General features: G+C 39.5%; 1 protein-coding gene across 1 annotated transcript in view; it reads right to left on the reverse strand.

Annotated features, from left to right (window-relative positions):
- Nucleotides 1-17,362, reverse strand: part of LOC139458630 (uncharacterized) — a 62,168-nt gene that overhangs the window by 18,497 nt on the left and 26,309 nt on the right. Inside the window, exons 5-14 of the mRNA XM_071240053.1 lie at nucleotides 11,777-11,871; nucleotides 9,531-9,727; nucleotides 8,691-8,769; nucleotides 7,838-7,943; nucleotides 7,134-7,217; nucleotides 6,646-6,795; nucleotides 5,528-5,648; nucleotides 4,996-5,071; nucleotides 4,671-4,737; nucleotides 1,331-1,527 (exon numbers count right to left, since the gene is read on the reverse strand). Coding sequence (XP_071096154.1) covers nucleotides 1,331-1,527; nucleotides 4,671-4,737; nucleotides 4,996-5,071; nucleotides 5,528-5,648; nucleotides 6,646-6,795; nucleotides 7,134-7,217; nucleotides 7,838-7,943; nucleotides 8,691-8,769; nucleotides 9,531-9,727; nucleotides 11,777-11,871 — 1,172 coding nt within the window. The remainder of the gene's footprint in view (nucleotides 1-1,330; nucleotides 1,528-4,670; nucleotides 4,738-4,995; nucleotides 5,072-5,527; nucleotides 5,649-6,645; nucleotides 6,796-7,133; nucleotides 7,218-7,837; nucleotides 7,944-8,690; nucleotides 8,770-9,530; nucleotides 9,728-11,776; nucleotides 11,872-17,362) is intronic.

The following is a 17,362-nucleotide window of genomic DNA, read 5'->3' on the forward strand; positions in this document are numbered from 1 at the left end:
CAATCATAAAGTCATAAAGATGTGACATTTTCATCAGCAGTAGCTGAAATGTGTCATTTATGGTAGCTGTAAGTCAACGTTGAGCCGTGAACCTTATGATGAGTCATAAGCCTAAAGTTTACACATATATTACTGTCTATAAAGACAATTGGTTTGGGCACAAGTTGAAGTGTTGAAATGTTAGAGGTTAGAGGCATGACAGGCATCATGTGTCAGATGTGGGATAAAATTGAAGTGTATGTTGAAGTGTGATGGACATGATATAACACTTACAATATGTAACACATACAATACAAAACACATACAATATGTAACACATACAATACGTAACACATACAATACGTAACACATACAATACGTAATCCACACAATACGTAACACATACAATATGTAACACATACAATACATAACACATACAATATGTTACACATACACTACATAACACATACAACACGTAACACATACACTACGTAACACATACAACAGGTAACACATACACTACATAACATACTATATGTAACACATACAATACATAACACATACAATACATAACACATACAACACGTAACATATACACTACGTAACACATACAACAGGTAACACATACACTACATAACACATACAACAGGTAACACATACACTACATAACACATACAACAGGTAACACATACACTACGTAACACATACAACAGGTAACACATACACTACATAACACATACAACAGGTAACACATACACTACATAACACATACAACAGGTAACACATACACTACATAACACATACAACAGGTAACACATACACTACGTAACACATACAACAGGTAACACATACACTACATAACATACTATATGTAACACATACCATCGCACACATACAATACATGACACATACAATACGTTACACATACTATACATAACATACTATATGTATCACATACAATATGTAACACATACCATACATAGCACATACGATACATACCACATACAATACGTGACACATACAATACGTAACACATACAATACGTAACACATACAATACGTAACTTATACAATACGTAACACATACGATACATACCACATACAATACGTAACACATACGATACATACCACATACAATACGTAACACATACGATACATACCACATACAATACGTAACACATACGATACATACCACATACAATACGTAACACATACGATACATACCACATACAATACGTAACACATACAATACGTAACACATACAATATGTAACACATACAATACGTAACTTATACAATACGTAACACATACGATACATACCACATACAATACGTAACACATACGATACATACCACAAATGTGTACTCTGTATCAGGTGTCAGCCTGCGGGCGTTGTAGCAGAGATCAGTTCCGGAGTACACTGTCTTGCCATTCATGATGACGTCGTAGCGAGTTATCCTGCCAAGTGGTACCTCCGGTGGACCCCAGGTCAAGTTGACCTCATTACGACCCAACACATGGACTTGAGGCCGGGACGGTGCGTGGGCTCCTGGATAAAACAGAATGAGTGAGTGAGTGTGGATTTACACCACATTAAGCAATAGTCCAGCAAAATCATGGCAGGGGACACCAGAAATGGAATTCATACCCATGTGAAAAGAACAGAATAGCATATGGTGTATGAACATTGAGTCAGGGATCTACTACCAAGGTTATTCATTTTGGGGGTCGAGATAACACATTGTGATTGTCAACAAATGGGGGTCCCAACCTACAAAATTGAGGTTCTGGAGACGTGTCAAAAATTGAATAGAGTAAATGAAGGATACTGCATGCTCAGAGGCTGTTAGTTAAAAGTAAATATGGACTTCCGCAACTGAAACACATCTATAGGTGCCAGCACTAGAAGATCATGATTCTAAATGGCAAAAGGCACCATTGAAGCTGATGGACAATGCATATCCCAAGTTTCATTGTAATATGTTGAATGGTTTTCTAGTCATGGCACGGAAACAAACCCTACCCTGGCTTGAGACAAGTCAAAATTGTTTCTTTGGAAACATAGGAAAATAAAAATTAGAACAATTTCAAAAAAGCAAAAGGCATCATTGACGCTGATGAGCAATGCATATCCCAAGTTTCATTGATGTGTGCTGGGTGGTTTTCAAGATATGATTCAGAACTGAACCCTCCCCTTGTTTGAGACTAAGTTGAAATTGTTTCCATGGAAGCATTAAAAAAAATATATTAGAAAAATTTCAATATAGCAAAAGGCACCAGTTAAGCTGATGAGCAATACATATGCCAAGTATTACCCGGCTCATGGAATATTGATTGTCTGTAGTGCTTGTATTACCCGGCTCATGGAATATTGATTGTCTGTAGTGCTTGTATTACCTAGCTCATGGAATATTGATTGTTACCAGTGCTTGTATTACCCGGCTCATGGAATATTTATTGCCTGTAGTGCTTGTATTACCCGGCTCATGGAATATTGATTGTCTGTAGTGCTTGTATTACCCGGCTCTTGGAATATTGATTGCCTGTAGTGCTTGTATTACCAAGCTCATAGAATATTGATTGTCTGTAGTGCTTGTATTACCTAGCTCATAGAATATTGATTGTCTGTAGTGCTTGTATTACCCTGCTCATGGAATATTGATTGTTACCAGTGCTTGTATTACCAAGCTCATAGAATATTGATTGCCTGTAGTGCTTGTATTACCCTGCTCATGGAATATTGATTGTCTGTAGTGCTTGTATTACCTAGCTCATGGAATATTGATTGTCTGTAGTGCTTGTATTACCTAGCTCATAGAATATTGATTGTCTGTAGTGCTTGTATTACCCGGCTCATGGAATATTGATTGTCTGTAGTGCTTGTATTACCTAGCTCATGGAATATTGATTGTCTGTAGTGCTTGTATTACCCGGCTCATGGAATATTGATTGTCTGTAGTGCTTGTATTACCTAGCTCATGGAATATTGATTGTCTGTAGTGCTTGTATTACCAAGCTCATGGAATATTGATTGTCTGTAGTGCTTGTATTACCCGGCTCATGGAATATTGATTGTCTGTAGTGCTTGTATTACCTAGCTCATGGAATATTGATTGTTACCAGTGCTTGTATTACCCGGCTCATGGAATATTTATTGCCTGTAGTGCTTGTATTACCCGGCTCATGGAATATTGATTGTCTGTAGTGCTTGTATTACCCGGCTCTTGGAATATTGATTGTCTGTAGTGCTTGTATTACCTAGCTCATGGAATATTGATTGCCTGTAGTGCTTGTATTACCTAGCTCATAGAATATTGATTGTCTGTAGTGCTTGTATTACCTAGCTCATGGAATATTGATTGTCTGTAGTGCTTGTATTACCCGGCTCATGGAATATTGATTGTTACCAGTGCTTGTATTACCAAGCTCATAGAATATTGATTGCCTGTAGTGCTTGTATTACCCTGCTCATGGAATATTGATTGTCTGTAGTGCTTGTATTACCTAGCTCATGGAATATTGATTGTTACCAGTGCTTGTATTACCCGGCTCATGGAATATTTATTGCCTGTAGTGCTTGTATTACCCGGCTCATGGAATATTGATTGTCTGTAGTGCTTGTATTACCCGGCTCTTGGAATATTGATTGCCTGTAGTGCTTGTATTACCAAGCTCATAGAATATTGATTGTCTGTAGTGCTTGTATTACCTAGCTCATAGAATATTGATTGTCTGTAGTGCTTGTATTACCCTGCTCATGGAATATTGATTGTTACCAGTGCTTGTATTACCAAGCTCATAGAATATTGATTGCCTGTAGTGCTTGTATTACCCTGCTCATGGAATATTGATTGTCTGTAGTGCTTGTATTACCTAGCTCATGGAATATTGATTGTCTGTAGTGCTTGTATTACCTAGCTCATAGAATATTGATTGTCTGTAGTGCTTGTATTACCCGGCTCATGGAATATTGATTGTCTGTAGTGCTTGTATTACCTAGCTCATGGAATATTGATTGTCTGTAGTGCTTGTATTACCCGGCTCATGGAATATTGATTGTCTGTAGTGCTTGTATTACCTAGCTCATGGAATATTGATTGTCTGTAGTGCTTGTATTACCAAGCTCATGGAATATTGATTGTCTGTAGTGCTTGTATTACCCGGCTCATGGAATATTGATTGTCTGTAGTGCTTGTATTACCTAGCTCATGGAATATTGATTGTTACCAGTGCTTGTATTACCCGGCTCATGGAATATTTATTGCCTGTAGTGCTTGTATTACCCGGCTCATGGAATATTGATTGTCTGTAGTGCTTGTATTACCCGGCTCTTGGAATATTGATTGTCTGTAGTGCTTGTATTACCTAGCTCATGGAATATTGATTGCCTGTAGTGCTTGTATTACCTAGCTCATAGAATATTGATTGTCTGTAGTGCTTGTATTACCTAGCTCATGGAATATTGATTGTCTGTAGTGCTTGTATTACCCGGCTCATGGAATATTGATTGTCTGTAGTGCTTGTATTACCTAGCTCATGGAATATTGATTGTCTGTAGTGCTTGTATTACCCGGCTCATGGAATATTGATTGTCTGTAGTGCTTGTATTACCTAGCTAATGGAATATTGATTGTTACCAGTGCTTGTATTACCTAGCTCATCAAATTTTACTGTCAGCAGTGCTTGTATTACCTAGTTCTGCCGTGGTTCCGATAACTGATGACCTTTCACCTTTGCCTTTACAAGTCGCTGCACAAACCTGAAGTGAGACATTATACAATCATACAATCTGAAGAAATGAGACATTATACAATCATACAATCTGATAACTGATGACCTTTCACCTTTGCCTTTACAAGTCGCTGCACAAACCTGAAGTGAGACATTATACAATCATACAATCTGAAGAAATGAGACATTATACAATCATACAATCTGAAGAGATGTGACATTAAACGAAATATACAATCGAAACAGGTCAGCCAGACTTTTTCAAGTTGATCTGTTTGGGTCTCACCTGGACTTCATAGGCGGTGTTGGCTGTGAGGCTTGTCAGGATGATGGAGACGTCTGCTGTGTGCTCCACTACATTTCTACCTGCAAACAAACACATTTGGGCCCTGGGTGTTCATTTTTTCCTGTACCACCCTGAACAAAACATATACAGTAAACTACGGTTATGATAAACAAAGAAACCAGTAATTATAATTCGTTATAACCCTAGTTCAATATAAAAACATATGCAGCAAATGGAGGGATCCCAAAACAGTTTGTTATATCCATCAGTTTGTTATGAGGGTGTTCGTTGTAAACATGGTTTACTGTATGGATTTTGAAAATTGAAGCTGGCTGACAACCTACTTTTAAGATAAAAAATGTTTGCAAAACGTTTTCTTAGTATAAATTAGTTTGATATCATATCATTCCTCTGAAAGCTGAAAGTAATCGTTTCATGTAGCACTGAATGGGGGAGGGGTTAGAGGGGGCTTGAAAACACGGAACAGACTCTTATATCTCATCCAACTTGTTATTCAGGTTTATACACTGACTCACCATAAAATACATAGTAACCCTTTAGGACCCCGTTAGGGTGCTCCGGGGGATCCCAGCCAACCTTCAGCTGCGTGATGGTGGACCCCAGGATCTTCAGGTCGACCGGGGCAGAAGGCTCTACAAACCCCAGCACACGAGAAAATTAATGTGTGGCAAATGAGAAATATGTGCCTCTTCACAAACATTATACAAATATTACAAGACAATATAATACGAACCTTCCCAAATATCTAAAGATAGTGAGCTTGTTTAAAGCTGTTTTCGACAGTATTCCAGTTATATAACAGCGTGTCAGCTCCATGTAAAAGGAAAGATTCAGTAATGCAGGTCTTAGATGTTTAGAACTTTAGTGAAAACCATGAGCACGGGTAGGGTACTGACAAACTTGCTGACGGTCTCTAAATAGTCAAGTCTGGACCAGGCAAACCAGTGACTGAAGGCAATGACCTTCCAAAGTCACAGACCCTGACCACCTGATACCCATTTTAGTCGGCTCCTATCTGAGTGAGTGAGTGAGTGAGTGAGTGAGTGAGTGAGTTGGGTTTAACGCCGCTTTTAACAGTATTACAGTTATATCGCAGTATGTCAGCTTAATGTGGGAGGAAAGCCCGAAGTGATGCAGGTCTCAGACGTTTACCACTCCGGTGAAACCCACAAGCACGGGTATGGTGCTGACAAACATAGAAACATAATCGGGATAGGGATTCAAACCCACAATCATAGATTTCTGGCGTGCCCAAGGGATGCAACTCTGCACAGAGAATCGTGGCACCTTAGACGACTGGGACACCTGTGCCCCCAGTCAGCTCTTATGGCAACCATGAGGCACTTAGGACCTCATAGGGCCATAATGTTCCACAATAATAATAAAACGTCAACACCAGAGAACAACAGTCTTGATTGAAACAGATTCTTTTGGGCATAAAAGGTAATACAGTGTAAAACTTAAATGAATGGATCACTAAAAATCAGTGATGACACCAGATGTTTCGCAAAAATGGTGAGCATGTCCTGCTCTACCGACAGCACCCGTCACTCAATACTTTAACACATGCAATGTGAAAATTAATAAAGATTGTTTGCATCCTTTGCTATTCAAAGGGAGACAACTCACCTGCCTCCTCCGTCGTGACCTGCACAGTGTCGCTGTGCTGGCTCTCATCCCCCTCGGTGTAGGCTCGCAGTCGCAGACTGTACTGGGTGTACGGAGCCAGGTCGTCCACCTCATAGCTGCACTCACGCCCGTTGTACACACAACGCACACCTGGGATCAAACACAACATTGTATGTCTTGGTTGTCTTATTGTTCTACACTCAGAATTATTATGACAATGGCCTCTAATTAATTCAGCCTGCACCACACAATCTTGTGTCATTCTGAGAGCGCCTGTTTGTAAGTCTACTCTGATGTAAAGAGTGATCAGTTATGAGATGTCTTTGTCCTGGATCAGAACGTTACACATAGGATCCTGGCACACCCAAGGGACACAACTCTGCATGTTAAATTGCAGCTCCATAGACAACTGGGTCACCCATAACTTCACCTTGACATTGTTCACCTATTGTCATCCAAGTTGTTTTAGTCCAACACTCTGCACTCACCTTCAAACAGCTGGTAGCGGACATCAAAGCCGCTCTTAGTGGTGATCTTGTCCCAGCGGGCCAGTACTGAGTAGGGCCCAGTAACTGTAAAACAATGTTGTAAGTTGACACACACACGACTTCAAAGTATCCTGAAGATTACACCAGGCAATTTATTTCCTTATACAAAGGACAAATTTACCCTTAATTGGCAAAATTGTACGGATAAACAATAGCTTCCCTACAGATAAACAATAGCTTCCCTACGGATAAACAATAGCTTCCCTATGGATAAACAATAGCTTCCCTACAGATAAACAATAGCTTCAGTATGGATAAACAATAGCTTCCCTACAGATAACCAATAGCTTCACTGTGGATAAACAATAGCTTCACTATGGATAAACAATAGCTTCAATATTGATAATCAATAGCTTCCCTACAGATAAACAATAGCTTCCCTACAGATAAACAATAGCTTCCCTACGGATAAACAATAGCTTCCCTACGGATAAACAATAGCTTCAATATGGATAAACAAGTCACTATATGAATTTGAGACAAGGATTAGAATGTGTTTCTTCAAATAAAACAACAGAAAGTTAGTTGGGAGTCTGGGAGTCTGGGAGACTTGGGTCTGGGTTTGGGGGTGTCTGGGGGACCTGTAACCGGGGGTTTGGGGAACTTGTAACTGGGGGCCTGGGGGACTTGTAACCCAGGCCTACCTTCCACGTGGGGTGGTGCAGGCTTCTCCAGACGTTTCAGGATCTCTAGTGTGATGATGACCTCCTCTTTCAGGTCAGAATTCATGTCACTTCTCACCTCCATTGCCTGCAACACAAGTTACCATGGTTACGCCACAGGAGGGGAGGTGCATAAAACACAACTCACTCACTCAATCATCAAACAGGTGCGAATGAATGAGAGTCTGGGCCCCATTCCACAAAGCTATCGTAGCGCTGAGATGATCGTAACTCCCATACTTACGGCTTATGAAACTGAGCTACGATCACTTAAGGGAACAGGGTCCTGGACCACAAGTGCCCAGTTACATTTACAGAGTGAGTGAGTGAGTGAGTGAGTGAGTGAGTGAGTGAGTGAGTGAGTGAGTGAGTGGGTGGGTGGGTGGTTGGTTGGTTGGTTGGTTGGTTGATTGGTTTGTTGTTTAACGCCACAATCAGCGGAATATTCCAGCTATATGACGGCGGTCTGTAAATAATCGAGTCTGGAGAGTGAGTGAGTGAGTGAGTGAGTGAGTGAGTGAGTGAGTGAGTGAGTGAGTGAGTGAACTATAGTGATGTGAGGCAGTGAGTGAGTGTTGTTTTATGCAGCACTCACCAATATTCTAGCTATAGTGATACACATGTAGCAGACTCTTGTTCCTGAAAGTCAGCATAACAAGAGAGTCTACTTGGTGCAAATGCTCTGACCGCACTGCCGAGTAACTGCCAGGAGCAGCATCATTACATCCACCTTGGTATATTTCAGTTCGTAAAACGGTACTGTGTGAAAGGGAACTGGCTTGTCAATCAGAGAGATTAGCACAGATATGCAGAGATACTCGGTGGTAGATCTTACCTTCAGTGCCAAGTGAACTGTGTGGTTTTCTCGTAGTTTTAAGCACCCTTTGGGTTGACTGGCTAGGGTTCTTAGAGTCCTGGAAACATGACACATGACATGGTTCATACAGATGCTTGAGGACAAAATTCAAGCATTTTTCAAAGAGAAATACCTGTTTTCAGAGCACTTCTTTAATAAATTTATTCATCCGAAAATAAATTCAGGAACAACACTTTCAACTTTAACATAAGCAATTCAATATTTTTACAGCTTGAAGGGACTGGTCATTTATTTTAGGGGTGGTGGGTAAGGGGGACTCAGGGGAGGGTCTCAAAATATCTGGCAAGTCTCTTGGGGAAGGTCATAAAAAATAATACACATATTGGGGGAGGAACTTAAAAAAAATGGACAGAATATTGTAATATAATATAAAGTGCTTTTGCATTGTGGCTTTTCAGGAAAGTCCATGACAAAAACGTATAAGGACATGCATGGGGACATGACCTTTAGCAAACTTGAACCACTGAAAAGACATTGCTTTGAAAAATATTCTTGATTCAAAATTATAAAGGAAAGAAATGCAAATTCTGGAAAGTCTAATATATGGTCGAGATTGTTTGGCAGTATTTTTCACAGGTTATGGAAAATCACCCCCGTTTAAATGTTTATGCCATTGAAGTGAGAGATAGACGATGTCTAGCTTTCGGGGATCTGTCGTACAGACCGTAACTGTCATTCAGAATGCCCATTCATACAGACCGTAACTGTCATTCAGAATGCCCGTTCTAACATTTTGGTCTATTGATAATTTCAAAATAACATCCAGTGTGACCCCCCCGCTAACCTCCCTCTACCTACATTGCAGCGAACCAGCCCGTCTCGCTGTCCTCGGCACTCAGCAGCTCCGACAACGTCCGCAACACCTCATCCACATACGCGTTGTTCAGGAGACGGGAGTGACCCTCCGAGTTGGTTGCCAGACAACTCAAGGCGAAACATGCATTTTTACTGGCTCCCGTGTCCTCGCAGCTCAACATCTTCGCTAGGGATGAGATCTGAAATCATGATGTACATCCAAACTTTGCTGAAGGAGTCCCAAAACTTAGTGCAGGATACAAACTTAATTGTTAAGTTGTGAGACCATAAAAATAATATGTGTTGAGCTGCAATTTATTGACTTGAACTGTTAATTCACTGAAAAGTTTAATATTAGATACTGTTATTATTCTTTCATCATGTATATTTTGAAAACATATTTAACAAAAAACAAAAATGTTTGTTGATCATGCTACTAATTTGAGAATCATCAAACATAGAAACAAACTTACATAATGCTCTCAATGCTACTGGTCTATGTTATGTTAGGTCTACTAATGCTTACAGTGACAAATGCCTACAAACTGTTGTTTTAGAGTACACACTGTTTCACGCACCCCTACACTCAATTGGTCTACTCTACTTAGTGTTCACTAATGCCTACACTGTAAACACAGACTAATTAATGCCTTAGAAATGTTACTGGGATTGTGAAAATATTTGACCTTTGTATTAATTTATTTTCTTAGATGGTATTGTACTTTGATAACCGGAGCAGGAAATATGGATTTTCTGTAAAATGAGAGTAGAAGAATAATGTTTTAAAGTAATTGATGATAAACTTTGAGAAGGAAATTTGGACAGTGCTCCAGAGATCCCACAAGCAGTACAGTTCCTTGACTACATGACCAACACCTGGATTGATAACCATGCTCAGTTTTGGTAGGGATTGTGGAATCATCACGACAACATTGGCCCCAGAACCAACAATCATCTAGAAGGGTGGCATTGTCATCTTAACAAGGTTGTCCAGAGAGCCCATCCGAACATTGTTGCCTTCATCAAAGTGATTCAGCTTGATGCAGCTGGATGTGTTGTAAAACTAGGCTAACAAAGCAACTACTTTGTGCAACTCTGTGACACATGAAATATGATAAATGAACATGAATGATACATATGGAGGATGTATGAGATGATATATGATGAATGTAGGTCTGATATGTATATAATGTACATGACATGTGATAAATGAAACTGAATGATACATATGGATGATGTATGAGATGATATATGATGAATGTTAGTCTGATATGTATATAACGTACATGACATGTGATAAATGAAACTGAATGATACATATGGATGATGTATGAGATGATATATGATGAATGTTAGTCTGATATGTATATAACGTACATGACGTGATAAATGAAACTGAATGATACATATGGATGATGTATGAGATGATATATGATGAATGTTAGTCTGATATGTATATAATGTACATGACATGTGATAAATGAAACTGAATGAAAGGTATATATGGATAATGTAAGATGTGTGATAAAATGGGAGTGTGAATGTGATGTTTGAATCATAATGTACATGAAATATGATAAATGAAACTATGGATGATGTATGATGTATGAAATATCAGAAGAAATGTATGAATAAAGAAAAAACACTAAATATCATTTGCTAGTGTTTGTCATTTGTCACTGTAGGCAATAGTACACTAACATGGGCCAGTTCAACTCTGCAGAGAGGTAGCAGGGTATCACATGTAAAACCACTGAAGCATATAAATGTTTGTTTTAGACTGTAGGCATTTGTCACTGTAGGCATTAGTGGACTCCTCCCCTGTCGAACCCATTTGACAGGGTGTGTCACTAGCCGTGTAGCTACTGTCGAACTCATAACGACACCCCAAAATAAAACTCGCACTAACTATTTTCCAAGTAGGTTTTACATGTCATCTGAATTACGTTTGGTGTGCATAAATGCTCAGTTTGCAAAATAAAAAAACTTTCAGTTGTTTATTTACCTAAAAAAAAAGACGATGCGAGTTAAGAAATGCGTAATTTTCTATCAGGTATTAATGTGCAAAATATTGGTTCAAATTTCCCTTGTTTAATGAGGCACTGACTGTTTGAAATCACCCACCCTCTTTACTGCACCTTACGCTAAAATTAATCCAGCAGGCAGGGGTAAGAAGTGTGAAAACAATTCAGCAGGCTAAAGGTTAAGTAAATGTTTTTAATTTCTCAAATAACAAGAGCAGTTCTTACCATTCTCTCTGACTCGTGTAATGAGAGCAGTCGTTTCCTCCCGACATCCATGTCACACAGCCGACCAATGGCGAACGCTGCATTCATTCCCCGCCCTGACAATATACACATACATTTGTGGTGTTTGATCATAAAACTTACACATTTTCCAATAGTCTTCAACAGTCTGACCGGACCACCTCAGAGGTTGGGTCAGACCTGAATTGGAGTCAATATGCATTTCTGTCAAATAACTATAGAATGGGAATTACCCAGAAGTGGTATTCCCCAAACCTAAGCCAATCAGATGTCTCCATTTGTTTAAACATTTTCTCTTTAAATTAAAGACTATATATGAGGTCTATACCTGTTTTTATGGACCCCCACCCCCCAATCAATATCGACCCTGCTGCATTGGCGTGAGGTTGATATTGCTCTTTTCAGGACCATAACAGATAAAAACCGCCTATGCAGTCTACAATTGTATATTGTCCCTGGCTCTCTACTCAAATCAAACTAGGGCATAGACTTTGAAGGTACATGCTTGAAAACTAAGATGTCTAAGAAATGTCCAGGACTAAAAAATATGTTCGTTATATTGTTCAGTTCGTTATAAGCGTGTTCGTTATAAACGTAGTTTACCATATTTTCCTAACTTCGTATTCAGTGGGACAACATGGTTATGACACCAGTTTCACTTGTATCGCTGATATGGGAATTTTACACAGTAGAGATACTTGGACTGTCCCATAGTAGAGATACTTGGACTATCCCATAGTAGAGATACTTGGACTGTCCCATAGTAGAGATACATGGACTGTCCCATAGTAGAAATACTTGGACTGTCACATAGTAGAGATACTTGGACTATCCCATAGTAGAGATACTTTGATTGTCCCATAGTAGAGATACTTGGACTGTTCCATAGTAGAGATACTTGGACTGTCCCATAGTAGAGATACTTGGACTGTCCCATAGTAGAGATACTTGGACTGTCCCATAGTAGAGATACTTGGACTGTTCCATAGTAGAGATACATGGATCGTCCCATAGTAGAGATACTTGGACTGTCCCATAGTAGAGATACTTGGACTGTCCCATAGTAGAGATACTTTGACTATCCCATAGTAGAGATAATTGGACTATCCCATAGTAGAAAAACATGGACTGTCCCATAGTAGAGATAGATGGACTGTCCCATAGTAGAGATACTTGGACTGTCCCATAGTAGAGATACATGGACTGTCCAATAATAGAGATACATGGACTATCACATAGTAGAGATACTTGGACTGTCCCATAGTAGAGATACATGGACTGTCCAATAATAGAGATACATGGACTATCACATAGTAGAGATACTTGGACTGTCCCATAGTAGAAAAACATGGACTGTCCCATAGTAGAGATACTTGGACTGTCCCATAGTAGAGATACTTGGATTGTCCCATAGTAGAGATACTTGGACTGTCCCGTAGTAGAGATACATGGACTGTCCAATAGTAGAGATACATGGACTGTCCCATAGTAGAGATACAAGGACTGCCCCATAGTAGAGATACATGGACTGTCCCATAGTAGAGATACTTGGACTGTCCCATAGTAGAGATACTTGGATTGTCCTATAGTAGAGATACTTTGACTGTCCAATAGTAGAGATACATGGACTGTTCCTTAGTAGAGATACTTGGGACTTTCCCATAGTAGAAAAACATGGACTGTCCCATAGTAGAGATACTTGGACTATCCCATAGTAGAAAAACATGGACTGTCCCATAGTAGAGATACTTGGACCGTCCAATAGTAGATATACTTGGACTGTCCCATAGTAGAGATACAAGGACTGTCCTATAGTAGAGATACATGGATTGTCCCATAGTAGAGATACAAGGACTGTCCCATAGTAGAGATACTTGGACTGTCCCATAGTAGAGATACATGGATTGTCCGTTAGTAGAGATACAAGGACTGTCCCATAGTAGAGATACTTGGACTGTCCCATAGTAGAGATACATGGATTGTCCGGTAGTAGAGATACAAGGACTGTCCCATAGTAGAGATACTTGGACTGTCCCATAGTAGAGATACATGGACTGTCCCATAGTAGAGATACAAGGACTGCCCCATAGTAGAGATACATGGATCGTCCCATAGTAGAGATACTTGGACTGTCCCATAGTAGAGATACTTGGATTGTCCTATAGTAGAGATACTTTGACTGTTCCTTAGTAGAGATACTTGGACTATCCCATAGTAGAAAAACATGGACTGTCCCACAGTAGAGATACTTGGACCGTCCAATAGTAGATATACTTGGACTGTCCCAAAGTAGAGATACAAGGACTGTCCCATAGTAGAGATACTTGCACTGTTCCATAGTAGAGATACATGGACATCAAACCAAGCTACATCTGTAACATTGTATATCAGCATCACAAAACACGCCACCACACAAATACACGTGCATGTATTGTATTGTTACATCACATACCGTATTTCCTCTATTAGAAGCTGTCTATGTGAGGTTGAGGCTACTATTAATGCTGGCACAGTGGCAACTCACTACCCTACTGAATCTCAAATTCTAGCATCTAATTGAGGAAATATGGTATTGATAAAGCAGATTCATGTATATACAAATTGGGCATCTTCTATGGCAAATAAAGAGAATGGTAAATAATAATCCATACCAGATTTCTCGTGCCATTATTGGTTGTTGCGTATTTGACGCAACATGTTTTGGCCGGGTCTCCAGTCATTCCATTTGATGACAGCTCAGATTTTCTATGTGTCAAGTTTTAAATATCATATCATGTATTGTTACAATTGAGATTTGTATTATACCTCAACAAAGAGTATCATTACTATGGTTACAGGCTTAAAAAATACTGAATTTGAGTATATGAATACTGCAACATCTTTAGCAAACTACAACAGTCAGTGGTTTCAAAAGATGCCGTCACATGACACAATGACAACTGGCGTCACATGACTCGATGAGAACTGCCGTCACATGACACGATGACAACTGCCGTCACATGACACAATGACAACTGCCGTCACATGACATGATGACAACTGCCGTCATATGACATAAAGACAACTCATCACAGACACAATGACAACTGCCGTCACATGACATGATGACAACTGCCGTCATATGACATAAAGACAACTCATCACAGACACGATGACAACTGCCGTCACATGACATGATGACAACTGCCGTCATATGACATGATGACAACTGCCGTCACTGGACATGATGACAACTGACGTCACATGACACGATGACAACTGCCGTCATATGACACGATGACAACTGCCGTCACAGGACATGATGACAACTGCCGTCATATGACATAAAGACAACTCATCACAGACACGATGACAACTGCCGTCACATGACATGATGACAACTGCCGTCACAGGACATGGTGAAAACTGCCATCACATGACACAATGACAACTGCCGTCACATGACACAAAGACAACTGTCATCAGACACAATGACAACTGCCATCACATGACACAATGACATGACACAATGACAATTGTCATCAGACACAATGACAACTGCCGTCTCATCACACGATGGCAACTGTTGTCACATGACACAATGACTAAAATACAAATGTCATCACAGACACAATGACAGACACAGACAATCACAGACACAACTGCCGTCTCATCACACGATGGCAACTGCCATCACATGACACAAAGACAACTGTCATCAGACACAATGACAACTGTCATCAGACACAATGATAACTGCCGTCACATGACACAATGACAACTGTCATCAGACACAATGACAACTGCCGTCACATGACACAATGACTAAAAGACAACTGTCATCACATGACACAAAGACAACTGTCATCAGACACAATGACAACTGTCATCAGACACAATGACAACTGTCATCCGACACAATTACAACTGCCATCACATGACACAAAGACAACTGTCATCAGACACAATGACAACTGCCGTCACATGACACAATGACAACTGCCATCACATGACACAATGACAACTGTCATCAGACACAATGACAACTGCCGTCACATGACACAAAGACAAATGTCATCAGACACAATGACAACTGTCATCAGACACAATGACAACTGCCGTCACATGACACAAGGACAACTGTCATCACAAACACAATGACAACTGCCATCAATTGACATGATGGCAACTGTCATCAGACACAATGACAACTGCCGTCACATGACACAATGACACAAAGTCATATACAATGACAACTGCCGTCACATGACAGTTAAAACAAAGAAACCACGGACTGTATAAAACAACTCACAGATATAACACAATATATTCACATCAAATTCTATTCAGCTAATAAACTGGCTCTATCAAACGAAGCACTCAACTCACGTGATCTGAGCATGTGCTCAACCGGGCATGTAAACAAGACATTGTCTACCAGGGCCCAGTTCTGTCCTTCTGCTACACAACATATACAAGTACAACAAACACAACACAGTGTCACTTCTAAGGACAGCGGATGTAAAATAAAGAATTTAAAGATAGTCTAGGAATTTGGTATCAAAATGAAACGAAAACATATTTCCTAGCAATAAGTCCATAAGATAAGTTGGGCTTAAAGCATCTTTGAGCTTTCTCAATCACCAGTATATCTTGGAGATGGAGTAAGTGAGTATGGTTTTACGCCGCTTTTAGCAATATTCCCGCAATATCACAGAGGGAGACACAAGAAATGGGCTTCACACATTGTACCCATGTCGGGAATCGAACCGGGTCTTCGGAATGACGAGCGAACGCTTTAACCACTAGGCCACCCGACCGCCCCTCTTGGAGATGGAAATATCAGACCTTTTCATTTTTTTCAGCCATTCTTATGTACTTAAAGATGCCACATGTTAAAAATATCTTTTCAAGTGTTAGAAAGAACAAGGCTTGTCAACTATATAAACATGTCTGATAATGGTCAAAACATTTTTTTTTAAATTCCAAATGTTTACAATTTGACATTGCCAGTGGGCTGAAAAAGGCCCTAATTCTCTTCCCAATCCAATTTGTACTGGATGGTTGTTACTAGAGTCATGTCATATGAACCAGACTGAATACCAAGCTATTACAACAGATGGGCCAAGGATACATGTTATTATAGACGTAATATATGAAACACGAGATAATCAAGGATGGGTTTTGAGCAATATTTCAGTAATGGCAGTTCAATATGTAGTATGTGAGCAATATTTCAATATATCACCTCAATATGCAATGTATGAACAATATTTCAGTATATCAACTCAATATATAACATGAGCAATATTTCATCTAGCATGGCAATGTGTAAACAATCACATCCCAAATGATGTAAACATGTTCACAATTTTTTTTCTGAAATCAAAGTACATTGTATATCCTTTGGTGACTGCTTTTCACAAAACATAATATAGCTACAAAATGCAAATTGTTTTGCAAGTTATATGCACCTAATTAGCATAATGCATGTCAAAAACACTCCCATGCCACATTAAATACGCCAACAATTATTTCCACCTCAAATTTCATAGCTAAAAGTTGGGAACTAATTTACATATTTAATTT

This window comes from Haliotis cracherodii, unplaced genomic scaffold, assembly GCF_022045235.1.
Source record: "Haliotis cracherodii isolate W230 unplaced genomic scaffold, xgHalCrac1.p SCAF_13, whole genome shotgun sequence".
Taxonomy (NCBI): domain Eukaryota; kingdom Metazoa; phylum Mollusca; class Gastropoda; order Lepetellida; family Haliotidae; genus Haliotis; species Haliotis cracherodii.